The 25,155-nt window shown below is 42.7% G+C and overlaps 2 protein-coding genes across 6 annotated transcripts; both read left to right on the plus strand.

Moving 5' to 3' along the window:
- Positions 1-4,806: 4,806 nt before the first annotated feature.
- LOC123609548 (E3 ubiquitin-protein ligase TRIM39) lies at positions 4,807-21,555 on the plus strand. 5 transcript variants are annotated; one of them, XM_045500612.1, is made up of 8 exons: positions 8,188-8,282; positions 10,295-10,754; positions 11,936-12,031; positions 16,678-16,908; positions 18,095-18,117; positions 18,700-18,815; positions 19,532-19,716; positions 20,015-21,555. In XM_045500612.1, exons 2-8 carry the CDS (start codon positions 10,302-10,304, stop codon positions 20,084-20,086), a joined length of 1,176 nt encoding a protein of 391 aa, XP_045356568.1. In that variant the 5' UTR covers positions 8,188-8,282; positions 10,295-10,301; the 3' UTR covers positions 20,087-21,555. The 5 variants fall into 5 exon arrangements, with proteins under 5 accessions (XP_045356565.1, XP_045356568.1, XP_045356564.1 ...); XM_045500609.1 differs by having other exon boundaries at positions 4,807-8,739; positions 19,532-21,555; XM_045500608.1 differs by having other exon boundaries at positions 19,532-21,555.
- Positions 21,556-21,681: 126 nt separating this feature from the next.
- RPP21 (ribonuclease P/MRP subunit p21) lies at positions 21,682-24,346 on the plus strand. Its single transcript, XM_045500613.1, has 5 exons — positions 21,682-22,769; positions 22,842-22,942; positions 23,038-23,120; positions 23,931-24,056; positions 24,203-24,346. Exons 1-5 carry the CDS (start codon positions 22,713-22,715, stop codon positions 24,298-24,300), a joined length of 465 nt encoding a protein of 154 aa, XP_045356569.1. The 5' UTR covers positions 21,682-22,712; the 3' UTR covers positions 24,301-24,346.
- The last annotated feature ends 809 nt before the right edge of the window (positions 24,347-25,155 follow it).

Consider the following 25,155-nt stretch of genomic DNA (forward strand, 5'->3'; position numbering starts at 1 on the left):
ATGTAAATACATGAGGTGACAAGTATCTTAGAAATTAATACCAAACTACAAATAACACTTTCATATCATAAATCTAAACAATTCCTTTGAAGAAAATCGTCTTTATGACACTCTCATGTTATATACTATTTACAGATCAAAAATACTAAGGCTCAAACACCAAAGAAATACAAACAATTATTAAGAGAATATTATGAAAACTATATACCAACAAACTGGATAACCTGGAAGAAACAGATAACCTTCTAAGAACATATGAACTACCAAAACTGAAACAGGAAGAAGAAAACTTGACCAGAACGACTGCCAGCAAAGAAACTGAATTAGTAATAAAAAAATCTCCCAACAAACAAAAGTCCAGGGCCAGATGGCTTCACAGATGGTTTCTACCAAACGTTTAAAGAACAGTTAATACCTCAACTATTCCAAACTATTCCAAAAATTAGGGGAAAAAAGGGAAAACTTCCAAATCCGTTCTATAAGGCCAGCATTACCCTAACACCAAAAACAAAGACTCCACTAAAAAAGAGAACTACAGGTCATTATCCCTGATAAACATGGATTCTAAAATTCTCAATTAAATACTAGCAAACCAAATCCAACAATACATTAAAAGAATCATTCACCATGATCAAGTGGGATTATTCCTAGGCTGCAAGGGTTCAATATTCTGAAATCAATCAACATGATGCACCACATTAATAAAAGAAAGGATAGGAACTACATGATCATTTCAATAGATGCAGGAAAAGCATGAGACAAAGTACAACATCCATTCATGATAAAAACCCTCAACAAAGTAGGGTTATAGGAAATATACCTCAACAGAATAGGAACTGCAGAAATGAACCCACAACTATAGGGTCAATTAATCTTCAACAAAGCTGGAAAGTCCATTGGGATAAAGTCTCTTCAACAAATGGTGCTGGGAAAACTGGACAGCAACATGCAAAAAATGAAACTGGACTGCTCTCTTTCACCATACACAAAAATAAATTCAAAATGGATTAAAGACCTAAATATGAGACATGAAACCATTAAAATCCTAGAGGAGAACACAGGCAGTAACTTCCTTAACCTTGGCTGTAGCAACTTCTTACTAGACACATCTCCCGAGACAAGAGAAGCAAAAGCGAAAATGAACCATTAGGACCTCATCAAGATAAAAAGCTTCTGTATAGCAAAGGAAACAGTCAACAAAACTAAAAGGCAACCCACGGAATAGAAGACATTGCAAACAACATACCTGATGGAGGGTTAGTATCCAAAATGTATGAAGACTTACAAAACTTAACTCAAACCCCCCCCCCCAAAATGAATAATCCAATTAAAAAATGGGCAGAAGACATGAATAGACATTTTTCCAAGGGAGACATCCAGATGGCTATGAGATACATGAGAAGATGCTCAACATCACTCATCATCAGGGAAACACAAATCATAACTACAAAATGGTTAAAATCAACAACACAAGAAACAACAGGTATTGGCAAGGATGTGGAGAAATGGGAACTCTCTTGCACTGTTGGTGAGAATGCAAACTGGTGCAGTCACTCTGGAAAACAATGTGGAGTTTCCTCAAAAAGTTAAAAATATAACTATTCTATGATCCAGCAACTGCACTAGTATGTATTTACCCAAAGAACACAAAAATACTAATCGAAGTTGGGGCACCTGGGTGGCTCAGTTGGTTAAGCATCCAACTTCAGCTCAGGTCATGATCTCACGGTTCATGAGTTTGAGCCCCACATTGGACTCCCTGCGGTCAGCACAGAGCCTGCTTCAGATCCTCTGTCCCCTTCTTTCTCTGCCTCTCCCCTGCTCGTTCTCAATCTCTCAAAACAAATAAAAACCTAAAAAAAAAAAAAAAAACCTCTACAACCCAGCAATTGCACTACTAGGTATTTATCCAAGGGTACAGGTATACTGTTTTGAAGGGGCACATGCACCCCAATGTTTATAGCAGCACCATCAACAATAGCCAAAGTATGGAAAGAGCCCAAATGTCCAGTGATGGATGAATAGATAAAGAAGATGTGGTATATATATACAATGGAGTATTACTCAGCAATCAAAAAGAATGAAATCTTGCCATTTGCAACTACGTGGATGGAACTAGAGGGTATTATGCTAAGCAAAATTAGTCAGTCAGAGAAAGACAAATATCATATGACTTCACTCATATGAGGACTTTAAGACACAGAACAGATGAGCACAAGGGAAGGGAAGCAAAAATAATATAACAGGGAGGGGGACAAAACATAAGACTCTTAAATATGGAGAACAAACAGAGGGTTACTGGAGGGGTTATGGGAGGGGGGATGGGCTAAATGAGTAAGGGGCATTAAGGAATCTACTCCAGAAATCACTGTTGCACTATATGCTAACTTGGATGTAAATTTAAAAAACAAAAAATAAATTTAAAAAAAAAAAACATTTAAAAACAACCATTTAAAATTACTAAGCAAAGGGACATATGTACCCCAATGTTTATAGCAGCATTATCTACAATAGCCAAATTATGGAAAGAACCCAAATGTCCACCAACTGATGAATGGATAAAGATATGTACACACACACACACACACACACACACACACACTGGAATATTACTCAGCCATAAAAAAAGAATGAAATCCTGCCATCTGCAAGAACATGGATAGAGCCAGAGAGTATTATGCTAAGTGAAGTAAGTCAGTCAGAGAAAGACAGATACTGTATGATTTCACTCCTATGTGGACCTTAAGAAACAAAACAAATGAACATAGGGCAGGGGAGAGTGGGGGGAGAGACAGAGAGACAAATCAAGAAACAGACTCTTAACTATAGAGAACAAACTGATGGTTACCAGTGGGGAGGCAGTTGGGGGGAAATGGGTTAAATAGGTCATAGGGATTAAGGAGTGCACTTGTAATAAGCACTGGATGATGTATGGAAGTGTCAAATCACTATGTCATACACCTGAACCTAATATTATACTGTATGTTAACTGGTATTTCAATAAAAACTTTTTTAAAATCTAGGAAAGTAAATAAGAATTTGGAGGTCAGGATGGATATTGTAATAAAGACAACATGTCATGCATATATTTTATATATATGTAGCAATTGAATAAAAAAGACAAAGAATCATACAGGAAAAATGGGCAAAGATTGGAAATACAAAGAAAAATCCCACTGACAAACAAACAATAACAAAAAGATACCCAAAATTACTAAGGAAGAGGATATGCAATTCAAGTAACTAAGACATTTCTTTACTGACTAGAAAAACATACAAACACAGATCATACTTATGTCTACTGGGGATGTGGAAAGGAGGCCACCGCATACATTGCTGCCAGGGAAATGTAAGGAATAACACCCTTGTGAAAAAACAATACCCCAATATCCATTAAAATTAAAACCTCAGGGGCACTTGGGTGGCTCAGTTGGTTAAGTGTCTGCCTTCGGCTCAGGTCTTGATCTCTGATCTCGAGCTCCACGTCAGGCTCTGTGCTGACAGCTCAGAGCATGGAGCCTACTTCAGATTCTGTGTCTCCCTCTCTCTCTGCCCTCCCCTGCTCATGCCCTCTCTCTCCAAAATAAACATTTAAAAAAATTTTTTAAATTAAAACAACCCCACGGGGCGCCTGGGTGGCGCAGTGGTTAAGCGTCCAACTTCAGCCAGGTCACGATCTCGCGGCCCGTGAGTTCGAGCCCCGCGTCAGGCTCTGGGCTGATGGCTCAGAGCCTGGAGCCTGTTTCTGACTCTGTGTCTCCCTCTCTCTCTGCCCCTCCCCCGTTCATGCTCTGTCTCTCTCTGTCCCAAAAATAAATAAACGTTGAAAAAAAAAATAATTAAAAAAAAAAAAAATAAAACAACCCCAGAAACTTTTCTCAGTAATAAATCTATTAGCACATATAAATCTATAAGGACATATCTTCAGAGAATATTTACCATAACACTGTTAGTGTAACAGCAAAAAAAAAAAAAAGGAAACTAAATAAATTCCCATCTGCCAATAAAAAGTTGAAAAATGTATGGCACCTGCAGAATAAAATCTGTTATACAATCATTCAAATCTTAAATGAAAAACATTAGCAAAAATTTTTAAATATGAAACTTTCAGCACTGGCTCCATTGTAGAGAAACAGACTATTTCATAATATGCTGGTGTGGGTATACACAGGTGCAACTTTATGGGAAGGAAACTAGAGGACTCTATTAAAATTTTATATTCCCATGCATTTGGACCTAGCAGCCCAACTTCCAGAAATGTGTCCTACTAAAACATGGCATGATGTATGTGCAAATATATCAAATCATTATACATTGTACACCTTAAACTAATACAATGTTATATGTCTATTTATACATCTAAATAAAACAGAGGAAAACAAGATTAAGATTTTCACTACAGCCTTTATTTAATAAGACTTGGAAAGAAAGTAAATGTCTACTCTTTTTTTGTTTGTTTTTAATATGAAATTTATTGTCAGATTGGTTTCCATACAACACCCAGTGCTCATCCCAAAAGGCACCCTCCTCAATACCCATCACCCACCCTCCCCCTCCCTCCCACCCCCCCATCAACCCTCAGTTTGTTCTCAGTTTTTAAGAGTCTCTTATGCTTTGGCTCTCTGCCTCTGTAACCTCTTTTTTTTTTTCTTCCCCTCCCCCATGGACTTCTGTTAAGTTTCTCAGGATCCACATAAGAGTGAAAACATATGGTATCTGTCTTTCTCTGTATGACTTATTTCACTTAGCATAACACTCTCCAGTTCCATCCACATTGCTACAAAAGGCCATATTTCATTCTTTCTTTTTTTTTTTTAATTTTTTTAATGTTTATTTTTGAGAGAGAGACAGAGTGCAAGCAGGAGAGGAGCAGAGAGAGAGGGAGACACAGAATCCAAAGTAGGCTCCAGGCTCTGACCTGTCAGCACAGAGCCCGACACAGGGCTCAAACCCACAAAACTGTGACATCATGGCCTGAGCTGAAGTCAGACACAACTGACTGAGCTACTCAGGAACCCCCTAAATCTTTACTCTTAATAAAATGGTTGAATAAATGATACATATGATACATATACACAATGATACATATACACAACTAAGTAACAACACAAACTTGAAAAAAAATGAGATAGCTCTCTGTATCACTGAACTGGAAAGAAAAAACAGCCACTATGAAGTATAAAATGTAAACAAAACACTCTCTATTTGTTTGTGATTTTTCCATAATTTGAGAAATTGAAAAAAAAAAGTGATCGGGGAAAATTAGATGCTTTGCCTTTTCTAAGAATCTCAAATGTCTGAACAGGTGAACCCTCTCCCTCCCCAACCTACCATATCTGACCTCAACCAGTTTTCTACATGCGCTACTACTATACTCATTTCCTCTATAAAACTCAGTGGCTTCAAGATATCTTTTCTCCTTTCCAGATATAAAAACAGCATTAAAATGTATATATTTTTAATTTTAATTACCCTTTATCTCATTACTATAATTTTTTCATACTCCTGTGGTAGAAATCCCTTGGTATAAATCAACATTACAAATCAGTGTTATTCCACATCTCCTGAACTACAATCCCTTTCAATTCTGAACAAGGAATAGACACTTCTTTGACTAAAGAATGTGTTTGTATCCTACTACATTCATAAATCTCAGCCTACCAAGTTTCACAACTCATAATAACAAATGTGGGGGAAGATTGAGGCTTCCTTCATTATTATTTTCTGGATTATTACATAGACCGATGGAAATAAAATCATAGCATTGTGTTCACCCTCTTTCCCAAATCTCCCTTGAAAAATACTGGGTACACTTCATTATTGTTCTATGTCAGGGGTCAATAAACTATGGTCTGCTACCTGTCTATATGGCCTGAAAGCTAAGAATGGTTTTCACATTTTTAAATGACTGCGGGTAAAATCAAAAGAAAAGTAGGGGCACCTGGGTGGATCAGTCAGTTAAGAGTCTGATTCTTGATTTTAGCTCAGGTCATGACCTCCCAGTCATGATATTGAGCCCCATGTCAGGCTGCACGATGGGCATGGAGCCTGCTTAAGATTCTCCCTCTCCCTCTCCTTCCTCTCCCTCCTCCCCCTCCTCTCCCTCTCCCCCTCCCTCTCCCTCCCTCTCTCTCCCTCTCTCTCCCTCTCTCTCCCTCTTCCCTTTCCTCACATGTGCTCCCCCCGCTCCCATCAAAAAATACATGTATTTTATGACATATGAAATTAAATTTTCAGTGTCCATACAAAAAGTTTTACTGGAACACAGCAATGGTCATTTGTTTGGTATTGTTTAATGCTGTTTTCACACTACAAAGACAGGGGCAAGTATGAGCCTCAAGGCCAAAAGTACAGCTTATCTGGTTCTTTACAGGAAAGATTTGCCAACCCCTATGTTCTGTGTCACATTACATGCCCTACATAATTTTATACTTTTATCTAAACATTCTCCAGCCTTTCCTTCCATATTCAGCATAAAGTCTTGTTAATTATCTATTACTCTCCAAGCAAACACATTCTTCATAGACCTTTGAAATGCACTTCCTCCTGGGAATGTCCTTAGTCTAACCACATCCCTGATCACCTACAAACAGAAAACCAGAATGGAGTGCTAGAAACACCTTAAAAGTTACAAATGAACAAATCAAAACCAAAACCAAACTTCACCACCACCAGCCACCCTCCAAGGTGAAGCTAAAGAGGTTAACTCCCCAGTTAGTGGCTTTCAAACTACCCTATCTTAGAATTGAGGCGTTGTGTAAACTAAATTTTACCGCCACTAAAATTCCTAATGGTCAAACAGCAAGGAGAAAAAAAAGTAAATGTTAATTTCCCAAGTTTAATACTCTTCAAATCACTGGCTACCAGAAAAAGAAAAAAAGGGTGGGGGAAGTAGACCAATTATATGTAGTATGCATGATCCTAAATCCCTACATTTGATATTTTCTGCAAGTAAATCGTCTCTGGCGCCCTGGAGTAAAAGGTTAAATCTTGCACTGTGTTTGTAGACAATATCACAACTTACATAGGAACAAGATAGGCCGTTGGGCCATTTCCTCCTATAGGGTACACCAAAATTTGCCCATCTCTTTCAGTCAGCATTCTGCATACCAAGTGTTGGGGGAGAAGAGGCGGGACAAGCTGCCTTTTCTATGAACAATATCAGACACTCCTAGCACTAACTCCTCCCCAGCCTCATCACACCTCTACCCTGCACTAGGTCCTCCCCAGCTCCATCACCTCTATTCAGGACCTCCTCCCCAGTCTCATCATACCTCTATCAGCAGAGCCTTCCTCCAAAGTCACAGGCGTGCAAAGCTTCCAGTAACAGAAGAGGAAAGCAGGAAGGCTATAATGCAAAAGTCTGGAGTTCCCACACAAGCATCATCTGCTCTTTGGGAAGATCTCAAGTCATAGCCCGAAAAGTGAAAAGAAATGGGACTTGGCTCGCACCCACTTAACAGGTGTTTACCGCACACTTGCTAGAGGCTGGGCAGCGAGCGAAGAGCTTAGGATAGAAAGGTGAGCAGCAGAATGGCAGCTCTCCCGGGGCTCCCACTCCACTGGGGGAGGTAAACAATGTCTTTAAAGCCCGCCTAGGAATGCGAGGAGCATTTGAAGCCCACGGCAGGGACAATTTACCTAATCCTGTAATGTTAAAAGGCTAAAACTCAACCAGTCGGAAGTGACGTGACAGCTGAAACTTGCAGGTCCGCCACGTAACTGGCCGCCGCCTCAGCTAGCCACCTTCTCCCTGGACTGGCCTGAAGAGAGGATAAGTGTAGCTCAAAGTCCGCAACCACCCTTGCCCTGCCCCCAGCGGCTCCCAGTCCCACCCGGGACCAGCAAGCGTGGCCAGAGCCGGGGCCCGCAGCCCGAGTGGGACTGCAGCGGTCTCTGGCACCCATCGGCGCCCTGCGGGCAATGGGGCTTCAGCGCTCAACCAGGCGCATGCGCGGCCCTCTTTCTCCTGAGGATTCCTCGGGTCACCTGAACGACCGCATTTCGGCCACCTGCCCCTCCGGGTCCCTTCTCGCTCTTGATTCCTCCAGCTGTTTCTCACCTCTGACCCCCTCCTTCTCCTTCTCCGCAGGCACTGCTAGGCCTTGCGGCGGCCGCCAGCCGACACCAAGGCTTCCACTGACACGAGCCTCTCGGCGCGGCTTCCGCTTCCGGCGAGTATTGTGTGTCGCGCTGCGGGGCGGGGGCGGGGGGAGGAGGAAGGAGGGAGGCAGCGCTCCGGCGGCTCCGCGCCCCGCACTCCCGGACCTGAAGCCGGGAAGGTAGGTGCTGTCCCGCTGCCGCGCCCGGGCCCTGGGGCCTGCCCCCGCCGGCCGGCTCGGCACGCCGCGTCCCAGCGCCCCGCGACTGCGTCACCGGCCCCCCGCACGTAACCACAGCTGCCTCCGCCCGCCTCGGGCCCGGGCGGACGTTTTGCCGCCCCGGCGACGTCAGCGCGTCCGGCGTTGCTTGGCTACCCCGCCGTTCCCCCGTCCCGCTGCCGCTCGCCTCCCCGGGTGAAACTCTGACGCCGTCACCGCGGGCCTCGGCTGCGTCATAGCGGCGGGCATCCCACCTTCACGTCACACCTTCTCCTCACCTGGACACGCATTCCTCCCTCCCTGTCAACCACGACGTTTCCTCTCCCCTTCTCCAATCCCCCTACGCCAGATCTGGCGAGAGAAGATGGAGACGAGGGTGGGCATGAGTTGTGGACGACGCTCAGGAGAGGGTCGCAAGGTGGGACCCCGGACAGTGGTAGAAACAAAATGAGGACGTCCCTCAAGTTTGCCCTTCTACTGAGACACAAGGAATAGAGGGAAAGAAATTACCAACCTGGAGGCACCCGAGGCCTCACTATGGCTGTAACTCCAAGTCCTCTCTATGCATCCCTAACCTTTTCCCCATTTCTCTTTCACACCACTTCTTTGCCAGTCTAGATCCATCCTGGTCCCTAACTCTGCATACAGTTCAACTTACCCCAGGTGAGGAGACCACCTAATTTCTAGAAAAAAGGGACAGGTTCACTAGTTGGATTCTCTTCGGTAAAGAAAAATCATCTAACTCAACTTCTCTCCTAGTTGAGAAAAGAATTCAGGTCCAAATAAGTTATCAGCTCCAACTCCAAATTAAACACTTTTCATGTGTGCCAACAACAATATATACAGTAATCATTGTTAACCCTATTCACCACATGGCCACTTCTTTCTTAGCACTTAGACCTACTAAATTTCCTTTCTTCTGTTGGAAGGGAGGGTGGATAGAGAAATCCATGGTTTCATCGATAAAAGTGGTGATTTTCAAGGAAGGAGTGGGGGACCAGCTTTATAAATCTCTTTGATGCATTTCCAACATTTTGAGCCTTAACTTGAGGGAGACTTTAATTGCCTCTTTCTCTAATTCCCAGCCACTCCAGAACCTACTAGTTGGAGGCACAGTACATCCAAGGTATTAGTTATCAGTAGCTATTTCAAAACTCCAGTCACTGCTGAATATTTAGGATAGACTTGTCAGCCTTCTTTTCAAGAAGTATATACTTTCAAGAAGTATATACTCTTTAGTGTAGTTGCCACATATTAGTCACTTTTCAGCAGTCCTAAATGTCTAAGTGCACTCAAATAAATGAGATGTTGGGTGAATAATGTCATTCCAAGAAGAAGACACACTTTCCCTAGACTACTCTAATAAAGGGAAGAATAATTTCAGGTTTTCCTGAAAAGAAGAGGTTGTTACCCTTGCCTAATATTCCTTTTATTACCCTTGAAACAGAGGACAATGGCAGAGAAGCCTATGCTCCAGGGGGCTATTGTAATAAAACTCTTCTATAACATTAAACTTTAAAATATACTTAAGAAATCTTAATACTTGGACTTTTATGGCATGTTTCACTTTCCCAAGATCCTTTCTCACTATTAGAAAACTATATCTAGTAGGGATACAATGGTCTGCTTTTAAGATACATGTGTACTGAGCCTGGATCAGAAGAAGTGTGCTGGGCTAGAGTTGAAAGAAGCCTCTAATAAGAGAAAGCAGAGGTAAAAGACAAAAGAGATTGGTGGTTGGGTGTCAGTTTGCTGAACAGGAAAAAAAATTAGATTGATGGTTGGGAGTCACAAGGTTTGGAAATAGAGAAACAAAAGAGAGGTTGTATCTAGTGGAAGAGAAAATGTAAAATACCAAGATGGGGCTAACTGGAGTTAGGATTTATCATGGGAGTAAATGCCAGTCCAGGGACACAAAAAAATTAAACCTCCAACTAATATTTTTCTTTCTCTGCCCCCTTTTCATCCCTAAGTTAAATAATGGCAGAAACAAGTCTGTTAGAGGCTGGAGCCTCTGCAGCCTCCACAGCTGCAGCTCTGGAGAATTTACAGGTGGAGGCGAGTTGCTCTGTCTGCCTGGAGTATCTGAAGGAGCCTGTCATCATTGAGTGTGGGCACAACTTCTGCAAAGCTTGCATCACCCGCTGGTGGGAGGACCTAGAGAGGGACTTCCCTTGTCCTGTCTGTCGAAAAACATCTCGCTACCGCAGTCTCCGGCCTAATCGACAGCTAGGCAGCATGGTGGAAATTGCCAAGCAGCTCCAGGCTGTCAAGCGGAAGATCCGAGATGAGAGCCTCTGCCCCCAGCACCATGAGGCCCTCAGCCTTTTCTGCTATGAGGACCAGGAGGCTGTATGCTTGATATGTGCAATTTCCCACACCCACCGGGCCCACACCGTCGTGCCACTGGATGATGCCACACAGGAGTACAAGGTGGGGAACCACACACGTGATGCCAACATGGGGCATGAGGGAGGAGCACAGAAGATGGGAGACTCCCTAGGTAAAGGATCCTAAGCTCCTAACAGCAAGACCATAACTGGTCTTTACTCTCTAGTCCCTTCAGAGCTACAAACACAGAGGGCACAGAGTACATCTAATCAGTTATCCCCAAGCATGGGGATATGTGTGGTGTTGTAATGTATTGTATAAATGAATGAAACCACTTGGAGATTATCAAACTTAGGAAAAACTGAAAAGTAGTCTGGTTTCATTTTTTTTTTTTTTTTACATTTATTTATTTTCGAGAGACAGAGTGAGACAAAGTGAGAGTTGGGGAGAGGCAGAGAGAGAGGGAGACACAGGATCGGAAGCAGGCTCCAGGCTCTGAGCTGTCAGCACAGAGCCCGATGCGGGGCTCAAACCCACAGACCGTGAGTGCATGACCTGAGCCGAAGTTGGACACTCAACCAACTGAGCCACCCAGGTTCCCCTAGTCTGGTTTCATTCTATCCCCCTGCTCAAAATGTTCCTTATTTTCCCATTGGTATTGGGAATAGATAACATCAGTTTACACTGATCCCCACCAGACTAAGATGTTTGCATCTTCCCAGATAATGGATAATGTGGCATCTGATTTAAGTACTGCTGGGACACAGGGTAAATGTTCAAGTAGTAGAAACTAAAGATTTTAATATGTTAGCACTGTATCAAGTATTTTGCTTAATTATGTTAATAAAATCTTGGAAGCAAGATTTAAAGTAGTCTACAGTGTAAGTAATACAGATTTATTTGCAGGTGGTTAGAGTTGGATGAGAGGACAAGTTTAAAGAAGGCTATCAGAATATAGAAAGTCACTTTGACCATAATAGGCAGTCACTTGAGTAACAAAATGACAGGATTGGGGAAGGACACAGAGTTGGTGACAGCTGGACAACTGTGAGATTCAGTGAGAGGAAAGTTCTTGGTGAGCAAGGAAGATGATGGGGACAGACTGGTTGCAGGAGGAGGGACCAAAAGTTGACACCCCAAATGACAGACAAAGAAAGAAGTGGGATCAAGAGGTGGTGAGATAGACAGGAAGCAAACAAATGGTTTCAAACTAATGGGTTAACCTCTGAATGTAGGATATGCCAGCCACCCCAAATATCACCTCTCCCACTTCCCACCCTCAGGAAAAACTGCAGAAGTGCCTGGAGCCCCTGGAGCAGAAATTGCAGGAGATCACCCGCTGCAAGTCCTCTGAGGAGAAGAAGCCTGGAGAGCTCAAGGTAAAGGCAGGTGATTCCATTTGGGCTGCTTTGCAGGCAATTAACCATACATTATTTAATCCGCCAGTTCTGATTCATTGGAAAACTGCTTTTCTCTTAAAAACAATGGTATTTTGTTAGGCTTCTTTGTCATTAAACATTGCATTAAAGTATTTGTCATGAATTAAGTATTGTAGAGAAGGATGTAAGAGGTGAAGGAAGGATGGACAGAATATTTTACATCTGACAAGTTGAGGGAGTTCATGCGCATTGGTCTTTTTTCTTGTAAAACAGGAAGAGAGGCAGGGAGAGAGCAGGGATAGGAGTTTCTTAGAGGGATTGAGGAGAGGAGAATTTGGAAGGCTTACTGGGGTGGAAGAAAGAAGCAACTGACCAAGAGCTCACAAAAATGCCCAGTGACTTTTAGGACTACATTCTCTTAAGTAAGCTCAGGTATGCTAGATGATGTTGGTTCATTCCTAGACTGTTCCCCTGTCTACCCTACATCTGTAGGATCCTATCTGTCCTTCAGGCAGGATAAAAGCCACTTCCTATGTAGCCTTTCTTGACCCTTCAGAAATTGATTTTCTTAATTTTCATATAATTTTACTTCTCTTTCATGTATTACCATAGTTGTAGCATGATATTTTGGTAACTGTCTTATTTTATTGGACAGTGAACAATTCCTAATAGTGGCAGTAATAACTGTTTATTGAGTCCTGTGTGTTAATTCATCGGGTGTCCATGACATTCCAAATGTACAGGGTTGTGTTAAGTTTTAGTAGGACCTAGATGAGCTGTCAGACAAAGGGAAGGAAGTCCTGAAGGTCATCTTTAGCAAGGGTGAACTTAGATCTCTTGTAAAGTGAGTATTATTACCCCTAGTTATCACAGGAGGAAACAACTTGGATAAGTTCTAGTCCAAGATCACATAGCCAATATGGGACAAAATCAGGGATATTAGCTCTGCATGAATCTATAAATATGTATTAAGTTTCCAGTATAGGCCAAATTCTGTGTTTGACACTGGGGAACAATGATGAGCAAACACACAGTCCCTGTCCTGCTTAAGCTTACAGTCAAGTAGAGAAAACAGATAATGACATGGCACAAAAAGCACAGTTGCAAATTCATAAGAAGACAACGTAGAAATTTGACCTCATTAAAAGCTTCCAGAAGAAATAATTCGCTTTTGGAGTTGAGATTTAGGGATCACCAGAGATTAAACACAACTTTGAAAATAGTAGGAACACTAATTTTTTAACAATGACAACATTTTGACAGAAAGCAAGTATTATTAAGTATTACTAAGTATTACCTTAGTCCTTTATATATTTGAATAAAACAAGATTTTGAACTTTTAAAATTTTAATTAATTTTGATTGCAAAGGTGAACTTTAAAAAAAAGTTCTTTGTTCTTTTGGAGGGCTCCTGAGAAACTTAAAATATGTGAAAACGAAGCTTATTCCCAGTCATTAACTTTCCTGTTCCTGTTGATCACCTTCTTAAAGGTAAAGGATAAAGAGGGGAATAAAAATTTTTAAAAACCTTTTAAATGCTTGAACAGAACTGTGGTATTTTTAAAAATTCAGTGGTCTCTGAAACTACCACCAACATTCCTTTTGTAACCATTTGAATTCTCCGAAACCTCTCCCTCATCCCTATTTCCAGAATCAGACCCAATGCCCCTTTTAAAAATAAATAATTTGTAATTAACCATGCTGAAGTGGAAATTATAGATAAAATAACTTACCTGCATAATTTTAAAAAGAGATTATTATGCCCAAACACACACACACACACACACACACACACAACATAGAGGAAAGTGATTTATAATAAAATCTGGTATGTAAATATTTGGGCATTACTATCCTGAAAGACACCACAATGTAGTTTTATCCTTGCATCTCTCTGTGACACCATCAACAATGCAACAAATACAAATTCAGACTAAGGTAATTGCGTAGTAATGTTGACAAGCACCATAAGCAGCTTAGCTCTTAGTGACATAATTTTTCAAAATGATAAGTAACTTTTGATAAAGTTCTAAGAAAAACAAAATACAGTCTTAGTTTTATTCAGCTGTTTCTGAAAAAATCAGGTATATTAAAATTGGGTAAGAATTACTCTGTTTATGTATAAAATGGCATTTAAGTCTAGGCCTATGTTTTTGAATATCCAGCGGAACATAGAAAATGATGCAGGACTGTGCATGTTGCAGGGTCATCTCACACATTGGAGTGCTAGCAGCCCACCAGAGTACCCCCTATTATGGCAAACAAAAAGATGCCCCTTGTTTCTAAAATATCCCTAGTGGGAAGTAACACCTTCATTAAGAACCACTGCCATACAACTATAGAGTGGGAAAAAAAAAGAGAAGAATGATGGGATTATATAAGAGAGACCCCTCTGGCTTCCTATTAAACATAGTTATTAATCCTAAATTCTACCCATACATCACCTCTCAACATAGACACACATGTAGACACACAGACACACAGACACAGACACACACACACACACACACACACACACACACACACAGGAAAAAAGGTTGTATTTCAAGGGTTGGTAACCTTAGAAATAAAATTCAGTTATTTTATCAGCATAATTGAGTTTATTCAGGAATAGCAGAGAACTGCAATTCAGGACAAGCAAGTTAAGGCAAAACCCTAGGCAAGTCCAGAGAACAAAGGAGAGGACCACTCTTTTATATAGGAAAGGCGGGGATTGGGAAGAAAATCCTTGGAGTAAACTCGGAGTTCAGAGTATAGTGACTTTTTATTGGCTAGGTTGTGACAGTCTATCATTGGCTGGGCTTGTTGACTGCAAAAAGAAAACCTTTCTTCCTCCTGCTGGTGTAGTAAGGTAGTATGGACCTATAAGGTACATCTCTACCTGTTGGGAGAACAATTGACCAGTGGTGGGGCGTGAGTGCTCCCCCTGCTGGCAACCTGACCATTTTAGCCAGGTTTCCTTTTATTAATTTTCACAGAGTAAATGTGTTAAGAATATATTTTGTTCCAGTGTGTACCTGAGAAGGCAGCAGTAGAATGGGAAGCAGCAACTCTAGAACTGGAGCTAGCCAGCCTCTGCTGAGAATTAGCTTGAAATCCAGAAACACCAGGCTTGTAAGGCTTTGCAGCCCCTCTGTATTCACCCTCAGCCCTACCTTTCAGTTTCTATCTGCATTTTACTTCCAGAGTCCCAATCTCTGCTTCTCTCTTGCTTCCCTGTTGGGTTTATTTCTCCCCATCAGTCATATGACACTTGGAGAATACGTCTGAGCAGATCACTTGTTGCAGTGGAGGTAGAGAAGAAAGGATGTGCTTGCTAATAACCCTCAGAAAGTATTATGGCTGGTGTTTTAGTCCCATATTATCAAATTTCAGGAATGTTAAAGGTTTAAGTCTGTGTGGTAGCTGAGAGAAAAACATCAAATTTCAATATATAATTCACTAACAAATTTCTGGAACCTATTCCTGGGATGGGAACTGTCAGTTGTCTGAAGTGACTTGAAACTACTAACATGTTATTCCCTGAAATCTATATACAGTTGACCCTTGAACAACAAAGTTAGGGGTGCCAACCCCAGTCCAGTCAAAAATCAGCATATAACTTTCAACTCCCCAAAAACTTAATTCTTAATAGCCTACTGTTGACCAGAAGCATTAGTGATGACATAAAAAGTGATTAATACCTATTTTATATGTTTGTATTGTATACTATATTCTCACAATAAAGTGAGCTAGAGAAAGGAAACTTACTGAGAAAATCGTAAGGAAAAGAAAATACCTTTATGGTACTATACCATATTGAACCAAACAATTCTGTGTATAAGTGGACTCTCACAGTTCAAACTCATGTTGTTCAACAGTCAACTGTATATATTTGGTAACAACTCATAACTAAAATCTTACTGATTCTGATACTTTTCCAGTTGGTCTCTGGTTTTTGGTAGATGTCTAGCAATATACAAATGATGATCATCTGGTCTCCAACTTCCCAGTATTTATTATTTTCCTTTTCTTGATAAATTTCATTAGCTATAACTTTAGCATTGGAACTAGCAAAAATATCTTGTATCCGTAATAATAGATGTCTCTATATTATTGAGTTCTTATATCTTGCATTTTTTTCACCAAACCAGAAGTATAGCTTTTTTAGAAGTTAATTTAATAAAGAAAATTAAATATTTTTTCAAATAATTTTTTAAAGCTTATTTTTATTTGAGAGAAAGACAGAGAGCAAGCAGGGGAGGGACAAAGAGCAGGGGACAGAATCCCAAGCAGGCTCTGTGTTGCCGCCACAGAGCCCTATGTGGGGCTTGAACTCATGAACCATGAGATCATGACCTGAGCTGAAGTCAAGAGTTGGACGCTTAACTGATTGAGCCACTCAGGCACCCCTAAAATTAAAATTTTTTTAAACACTGATTTTTTTTTAATCTCCCCAGTAGTCTTCACTCCCAAGTCACCAGTAGGGGTGATAATGGGGATGGAGCCATTACTTAGAGGAGATTTCAATGGAGAGAAACATGAGTGTCCTGTTAGAGTATTTGCAATGACACTGGAAATCTGTTAATTCATACACATGGTGGGTAGGGAAAGGCTCCCTTATGCCCCACTGGCCCTGTTAAGTATAATGCTTTCCTGTTTTCTTAGAGACTAGTGGAGTGTCGCCGACAACAGATCTTAAAAGAATTTGAAGAGCTTCATAGGCGGCTGGATGAAGAACAGCAGATGTTGCTTTCACGCCTGGAGGAGGAGGAACAGGACATTCTACAGCGCCTCCGAGAAAATGCTGCTCACCTTGGAGACAGGCGCCGGGACCTGGCCCACTTGGCTGCTGAGGTGGAGGGCAAGTGCTTACAGTCGGGCTTCGAGATGCTTAAGGTTCGACCTTTGCCCCTGTATAGCCTCTCAGGTCAAGTGCAGTATAGCTTTGCACAGGCCATTCTGTCAACCTGGGATGCTCACCCTCCTGCTCTGCTTCTCTAATCCAGTTCTTTCTTCCAGACATACTCAAAGGATCTTTTTCTACAGAAAGTCTTCTTCTGATTTCTCCCATCCCCTTCTAATCATTTCTGTGTTCTTATGTCTTGTGAACAATATGTGCTTAATTTGTACCAAAGAAAAAATTCACTCCTTTGAAAGGAGGGAAATCTAGTCTGAATCAGTGAAAAAACTATACATTAAAAATTATGTGAATGCAGTTGCCATTACTTTTAGGTCCTGGAACTTGATTTACCTAGTGCTAAAAACAAACAAACAAACAAAAAATAGAAACCTAGTTTGAAGGACACTTGAAATTATGTATAAATAATATATTAACTTTTGCTATGTAAATAATGACTCTAAAATGTTTGAAATAATTTGTTCTTTTAAGCAGATGAATGGTGTTAGCAAGGTTGTAGGAAACATATCTCTTTTTAGAGATCAGATTACCAGCATTTGAATCAGTGAGGCTTCATTGTACATTTATCTGCATGTTATGTATTGCTTGGTACTTATTCTTGTGTCCTTTCATGTATGTGTGTTCTGCCTTCCACATTAAACTGGGAAATCCTTGGGGGGCAAAGATTTGTCTTCTTTGTCTTCTGGACCCCAAGTATTCAAAAATCAGGATTGGCACACAATTATCAATGTTTATTAACCAGTACCAGATGGGGATAACAACAACAACAACAGGAAAGTGATTCATTCCAATGCCACCAGTCTGTACTGATCCTCAAGGAGACAGGTGTGTGGTTGGTACTTGGGGGACAGAGTATAGAGCAGACACAATCCCTGTCCCTTGCATTGAGCTCCCAGTGTCCTTGAGGAGCAAGACAAACACACAAGAAACCATTTGGAAGTGATATAAATTACCAAGCTTGATGCTATCCAAAAGTTGAAAACAGAGATCAGATTGGGAAAGATGTACTCTGATCCCTCTGGAGCTCTTCCCTTTGCATTTTGACCCTCAGATTGCCCTATTCCTATTTTATAGATGTAGAATTTTGGGGAGGAGGGGGAACCTTTGCCTTTAGGACCCTTGACTACCAGGACCAATATTGCTTTCTTTTCTCCTTCCCTCTAGGATGTCAAAAGTACCCTGGAAAAGTAAGTGATTCTTGCATCTCTTTGAGTGAGTTAGGTCTTGGCTTAGAAACCAAGGGTACAGTAAGGAGTAGGGGAGAATGATGGGAAAGTCACACAGTGTCTGGATAGGATGTGGGAGAAGGTTCATTGCGTCCATGAAGGCTGTTAGAGAGCAAATCATTGGGAGTAAGAGTACATTACCATTTCCCCATTGAGCATCAGGACTAACTTGGTAAGGAAGAAACCAAGGTAATGTAGAACCAGATGCTACCTTTGTCCATGGGTGGAAATGTGTCCAAACAAGACAGACAAAGGAAGGGGTTGGGAGAGTGGGGAGGGTGATTACCCATTTGCATGAAATATAGCAACACCCCCAGAAAGTTCTGAGACTCATTCTTAAAATAAGACTCTGTCTAGGGGACCCTATGGCTCTCCATAGATTGGCAAAAGAAAGCAGTAAGTACTTGTCTTCAGGGAGGAGGGAGAAAATGGGAGGATGGAGAATTTTAGTTTCTCCCTAAATATGACAATATCTGCATACTCACTCAGCTGGAGCTTCCCCTGACCCTGCCCTTTCTTCCCCTATCTCCCTATCCCTCCTAGATGTGAGAAGGTGAAGACCATGGAGGTGACTTCAGTGTCCATAGAGCTGGAAAAGAACTTCAGCAATTTCCCCCGACAGTACTTTGCCCTAAGGAAAATCCTTAAACAGCTAATTGGTGAGTTGTTCCCAAAAATAAACTAGCAGAGGAAATCAGCAGAGAAGAAAGTCTTTAAGTCCCACTTTATCTGGGCTTCAGTTGTACCATCTGTCATTTTGTGCCCATGGCCACACCCACCCCTTTACCTGGCTTTCAATCTCACTGTGAGTGACAGAGCTTAGGTGTCATCTACTCTTAGGCCCACACTTTTCTAAATAGGGACCCATAGAAGTTAAATAATATGCCTAAACTTGTCCCTTTTTGAGAACGAGAGGGAGTGCCATTAATATTTACTCAGAGAAAATAGTCACAAACCAGGACTGTTCCAGGAAACCAGATACGTGGTCACCCTATCCCTGGACCATACTGCTGTCTTGCTGTGTATCTTTCTTAACATTTTCTGTCCTTTCTGGCCCTTGGACTGTGACCTGTGCTTCATCACTCAGTGAGATGATGTCACAGGGGGATGAAAAAGGGATAAGGCAGGAGCCTAAACCATCAGCCCTTGCAGAATTGAGATTATTATCTGTTTACTTTAGGGCCAGGGTAAGAAGGGAAGCTGTTGTTCCCTCCTCTCCCTTAGGTGACAGCATGGATTGAGAAAGTTAATCAAACTATGGTGTTCTGGGGACCTTTAAGGAAACAAGTTTGTAAAGGCAGGCTGGGAGAGTGAGGCAGGGGCATTTAGCTATTCCCATCCTCATCTAGCTCCCCACTCTGGCTTCTCCCGCCAGCGGATGTGACCCTGGACCCAGAGACTGCTCACCCTAACCTAGTCCTGTCCGAAGATCGTAAGAGCGTCAAGTTTGTGGAGACAAGACTCCGGGATCTCCCTGACACACCACGGCGATTCACCTTCTATCCTTGTGTCCTGGCTACTGAGGGCTTCACCTCAGGCCGACACTACTGGGAGGTGGAGGTGGGTGATAAGACCCACTGGGCAGTGGGCGTGTGCCGGGACTCCGTAAGCCGAAAGGGCGAGCTGACTCCACTCCCTGAGACTGGCTACTGGCGGGTGCGGCTGTGGAACGGGGACAAATATGCAGCCACCACCACGCCTTTTACCCCTTTGCACATCAAGGTGAAACCCAAACGGGTAGGCATATTCCTAGACTATGAGGCCGGCACACTGTCTTTTTACAATGTCACAGACCGCTCTCATATCTACACCTTTACTGATACTTTTACTGAGAAACTTTGGCCCCTCTTCTATCCAGGCATCCGTGCTGGTCGGAAGAATGCTGCACCACTTACAATCAGGCCCCCAACAGATTGGGAGTGACAGGTAGGGATGTGGGAATAATTGGGGTGAGTCAGGGTCAAGAGCTATGGGCCTTCCTTCCTGTGACCTGCTGGAACGTCTTCGTGTCTGCCTGGTTCCAGTCCTGCACTGTTTAGGAGAAGCACCTTGGTTTCTAGAATGGTTTATATGGAGGAGTATGTAGGACTGGTCTGGGATGAGCACACAGCTGTCTCTCTCCTAACCGTCAGGGTGGGGAATTAGTTCCCAGGGGTTATCTCCCCTGAAGTCCATCAGGTTTTCTATTGCACATGGATAGGTTAGGAAGGAAGGAGAGGCTTTTCCAGAAACAAAAAGTCTGTGAGAGGGTCTGACTTGCTCAAAACCAGAAGAGGAAACAGAAACCCCTGTATGTTCTTTTAAGGGGTTCTTATTTGTTGAGAAAGATCAGAGGGGTCTGTGTACCTCTAGACTAAAATAAAGATGAATGATAGTTGCTCTTGTGGGTCTAGAAGTTAAGGAGTTTTTTTGTTTGTTTGTTTTTTGTTTTTGAGAGCAGAGATTGGGCATCAAGAAGATTAGAAAGGAAGTTGGGAAAGGGGCTAAAGGAACAGATTCCTAACAGGGTTTCTTTGGTCTTCTATTCCCAGAGTAAGTTGCCATTATGAGTAGGATTGGCCAGAGGTAGGAATGTGGGGAGGAGAGGGTGAGAAGTAATGAGAGGAGAACCCAAGTCCCTGCCTCAGCCTTCAGCAAAGCTGGCTTATTGCCTGTCTCCTTAGAGTTGGTTGTCTCCAAGAATCGGTCAGTCACCTTTCTCCTGCAGAGGTGAGGTGCCAGAGACCCCTCAAGACATGTCTACCCTTTCACTGCTTTCCCAAGGGGACCTGGAAAGGACAGTCAAGTATTAGAGGAAAGAGAAAGGTATTTCTATCCAAAGCCCTGGCCTTAAAGAATGTTACTAAGTATCTGCTCCCAAGTTGTCAGCCTTGTTACTTGGCTAAGGTGTCCAAGCCAAAAAGGGAGAAGGAAAATGGAGTCTTCCTCACCCTGAGGACAGGGTAGAAGACAGGGTATGTAGAGCAAAGTGTCACATAGGCAACCTCCTTTAGCCTATGTTCATATGGCCTGGAACTAGTGTTCACAAGAGCCAGTCTCTTGCATATTTGTTGCCATCCTTCACCTTTTGCCATTTCCCCTATCAGAGAATGTAAATCATTTTAACATTAGGCCAAAATAAACAACTTGTAGGGTACATATGTTGTCAAAAAAGGTTAAAGCGATGCATGCCAAACCAAACTAAAATGATTTGGAATATCTGCTACTTGGGTGATCAGGGATTCACAGAAGATTGGGACAAGAAACTGCAGTTTATTGAGAGTGTTTCACTTCCTCCTACCACCTCAACAGGACTTTGTCCAGACTCTCCTCTTACCTTTGTGCCTTGACTGTGGTTCTTTGTGGCAAGATGCTTTGGTTGGTAAAACATAACATGGAACAAAGGATCCACTGAAGTGATCTCTGTGTTGTGTGGTAATTTGACAATGGCCTTGTGTTATGTAAGAATCACTGATGTTAAAAGTGCATATTCTTGGGGCTATCCTCAGTGATTGATCAAAGTCTGGGGTAGGGCTGGGCCTCTACATTTTAAACATACTCCTCATTTGAATTTAGGGAACTTTGGGAAATTAGTCCCAGAGGAAGTTTGGGCCATTTCTTCTGAGCTGAAGGGCTGGTTCCCTGCCTGGCCTGATGGGGTTTGAGAAGGGAGAGAGGCCTCATTCTCTCCTTACTTAATTCTGCCCTCTCCCTGTCTCAGGGTTCATTCATGTTATGCCCTTCCACCCCACATTCCTCTACTCTTGACTTCAGGAAATGCTGGTCATTATCTATGAGACAAAGGTAAACACAGGATGTCAAACAGAACAAACAGGAGACTGAGGTCAGAGTAAGGGATGTTAAATATATGCCTTGGGTAGGGGTCTGGGGGAGGGGAGAGTTTCAGAGACAGGAGATACTGTCAAAATTTCTGTGCTCCAGTACCTAAGACTAGGAGTTAGCTAGGATCACCTACTATGTGTCTAGCACTGCATAACACGAAGTGTTTTTTGGGTAAGTGGAAAGGAATGGGAATAAGCTGTACTTCCCTCCCTCCACCACCCTCATGATCCTTTCCAATTTCACTCCCACCAGTACCAGTGCTTTTTTTGAATGTATAACTTCTGTTTCTTCAGTCTGTAGATCTTCCAGGCATCTATCTACCTTTGGCTTGTGGAGAGTAGGGAAGAAGTTCTAGCAGGTATAAATTGCATATAACCATCTCCCCAGCCTGTCTACATAAAGAGACCAGTATTCTGTCCTGAAAATATTTCCTAGTTTAAGATAATCTCCTGTTCCACTAGCCTTTCCTACCTAGTACAGTTGATCATGGGCTTGAGGAAGACTAGAAGAAAGCCAAAACTCAGAAAGGCGCCCTGGGCTTGGATTGCATGGATGAGTATGGGTTTACAAACAGCTGGGTCTGTGAGGCCACAGGGTGGCGCCAGAGTAAGGATCTCCCTGAGAGAGGCCCAGGAACTACACTTCCCAGGAGGCCTTGTGCAGGCGCCCGAGACGGAGCTATCGGAGGGGCAGGACCTGCGGACGCTCGCTTGTGAGGCGCTAGTGCAGCGTCGATGGCTGGCCCAGTAAAGGACCGAGAGGCCTTCCAGAGGCTAAACTTCCTGTACCAGGCAAGTCCGTCGGGGCGTTTGGGGAGGCGACTGGGTTTGGCCGGCCACCGAGTGACGGTTTCCCTCCCCTAGGCCGCCCACTGTGTCCTTGCGCAGGACCCCAAGAACCAGGCGCTGGCGAGGTTTTACTGCCACACGGAGAGGACCATCGCAAAGCGGCTGGTCTTGCGGCGGTGAGACGCTCCGGGAGCCTGGTGGCGGGCGGGACGTGGGAAGAATGGGGAGAATGAGCGCAGGCGCTCGGATCACCATCCCCCTCCGCCCACAGGGACCCCTCAGTGAAGAGGACCCTCTGTCGTGGCTGCTCTTCCCTTCTTATCCCTGGCCTCACCTGCACCCAGCGTCAGAGACGTGAGTGCTCCTACCGCGTGGGGTGATTGAGGTGTAGTAGTGGGTTGGGGAGGGGATCCCCTTCCTCGCTTTAGATGGGCGTCTAGCGTGGGATTTGCAGCAGCCGACATTTTCCAGCTTTGGGTTAAATTGGTAACTCCTCTGGGACAAACTAAGATCTGGACAATAGGGAAATGATGTTGCTATAAGAGGTAACCCACCCATACATAATAATAGGTGTTATTTTGCATTGTGGAGGACAGGATTCACATCACTGTTCATTCATTCATTCAACAAATATTGATTTTTCTAAGGTGTATCAAGTATTGTATGAGATACATTATTCTCATTGAAATTATAGTCTGATAGAATAGACTAAGAAACAATTAAAATAGTGTAGAAAAATGCTTTAATTGGGGAGGTAACATTACTTATACCAGTAGTGATGAGGTTCATGATAAGCAAAAGGAGTGAAGAGATGGAAATTCTAGGCATGTGTGAGGACTCTGAGACAAGAGAGCTTGTGGTGCTGTCAAGGAGACCAGAGTTTAGGAGCCTGGAGTTTGAGGTGGGCAAGGTTAAAGCATGAGGCTGGAGAAGGAAACAGGGCAGATCTTAAAGAGACTTCTAAGGACTTTGGACTTTATCTTAAAGGATACAAAAAAATTGATGGACTTTAAGCAGGGGTAAGACATCTCAAATTTGTATTCAAAGTTGGGGAGGGTTGGAATTCGTACCGAAAAACAGTGGAGGCAAAATTGGATGAAGGAGAGCTTTTCTTCTCCTAAATCTGGGCACTCTTTCCCCACCCCACCCCTGCTTAAACCCCAGGATGCAGGGGACAGCGCTGGACAGTACAGACCTGCCTAACATGCCAGCGCAGCCAACGTTTCCTCAATGATCCTGATCATCTGCTCTGGGGAGACCGGCCTGAGGCCCAGCTGCGGAGCCATGCAGGTGAGAGGTTTGTAGAGGAAAACTGAGGATACTCCAGGAAGATAGGAGTGATGGGGGGCATAGATCTGATGAGGTTACACAGGTGGATTCTACGTTGCTGGGAGAGGTGCCACAGTCTTATAAAACCCAAATTCTCATCTACACAGATCCCAAATCTCCACAACCCCTGCCAAACACAGCCCACCCCATTCTAGCCCACCTCTGTGAGGAGAAAGTGCAGCATGAAAGCTCCAGCCACCAGTGATGGATTCATCTTATCTTCGAAATAAATAAAGTATATTGGTGTCTCACTTTGTGTGATTCTGTGAGTATTTCAGCTCTTCATTCTATTTTCCTCTGTTTCAGTTTGTATTTCTCTGTCATTGGCTAACCTCTCTGTCTTTACCATGTTCATATTCCTACAATTTGGGGACATCCTGATTTCTATAAACCACTTGCCCACTGAGCAGCTTCCATTTCCAGGATACTGACCCCAGTGCTCCTTCATCCCTGCTTCCTTAGTGCAATGCCACATTTGGAACTCAAGATCCAGGGTTGTTGGCAAGAGCTTGAGCCTTCATAGAATATTTTTTATTTAGGTAGCCCTCACTGTTGACTAAAGGGCTAAACAGACTGCTGATGCCACTGATGTCGTTTTTAGACAAGGAAAAAAAGTTTAGGGGGTCAGAGTGGCTTCAGATCCTCCAGGCTCACTCCAAGCTGATCTTTCCCAATCTCTTGGTTTTCTTCTATAAAATTCTAATATGAGAAGTGGTACAAACCTGAACAAGGTCAAAGGTGATAACGAAAGGACATTGGTGGACAGTACACAACTGTGCCCCATAGATAAACCCTCAGGATTTTCTTGAGAATGAGTAAACAACAAAAATTGTTTTATTTGATGTCCCTAGGGAACTTACTCAAAGACAGAATTTCAGACTCACCTCTTGCTGGGTGCCAGCTAATCAATTTCCCTCAAACATATACAAACAAAATTCACGATTCCCAGAATACAATTTTCTTTCTTCTCTTGCTCTTATAAATCCTGTGTTGTACTTACTTATTGCTGCATAAAAATCACTGCATGATGTGGCTTCAAACAATGATTTTGTGGACTATG

The sequence above is a fragment of the Leopardus geoffroyi genome, chromosome B2 (genome assembly GCF_018350155.1).
Source record: "Leopardus geoffroyi isolate Oge1 chromosome B2, O.geoffroyi_Oge1_pat1.0, whole genome shotgun sequence".
Taxonomy (NCBI): Eukaryota; Metazoa; Chordata; class Mammalia; order Carnivora; family Felidae; genus Leopardus; species Leopardus geoffroyi.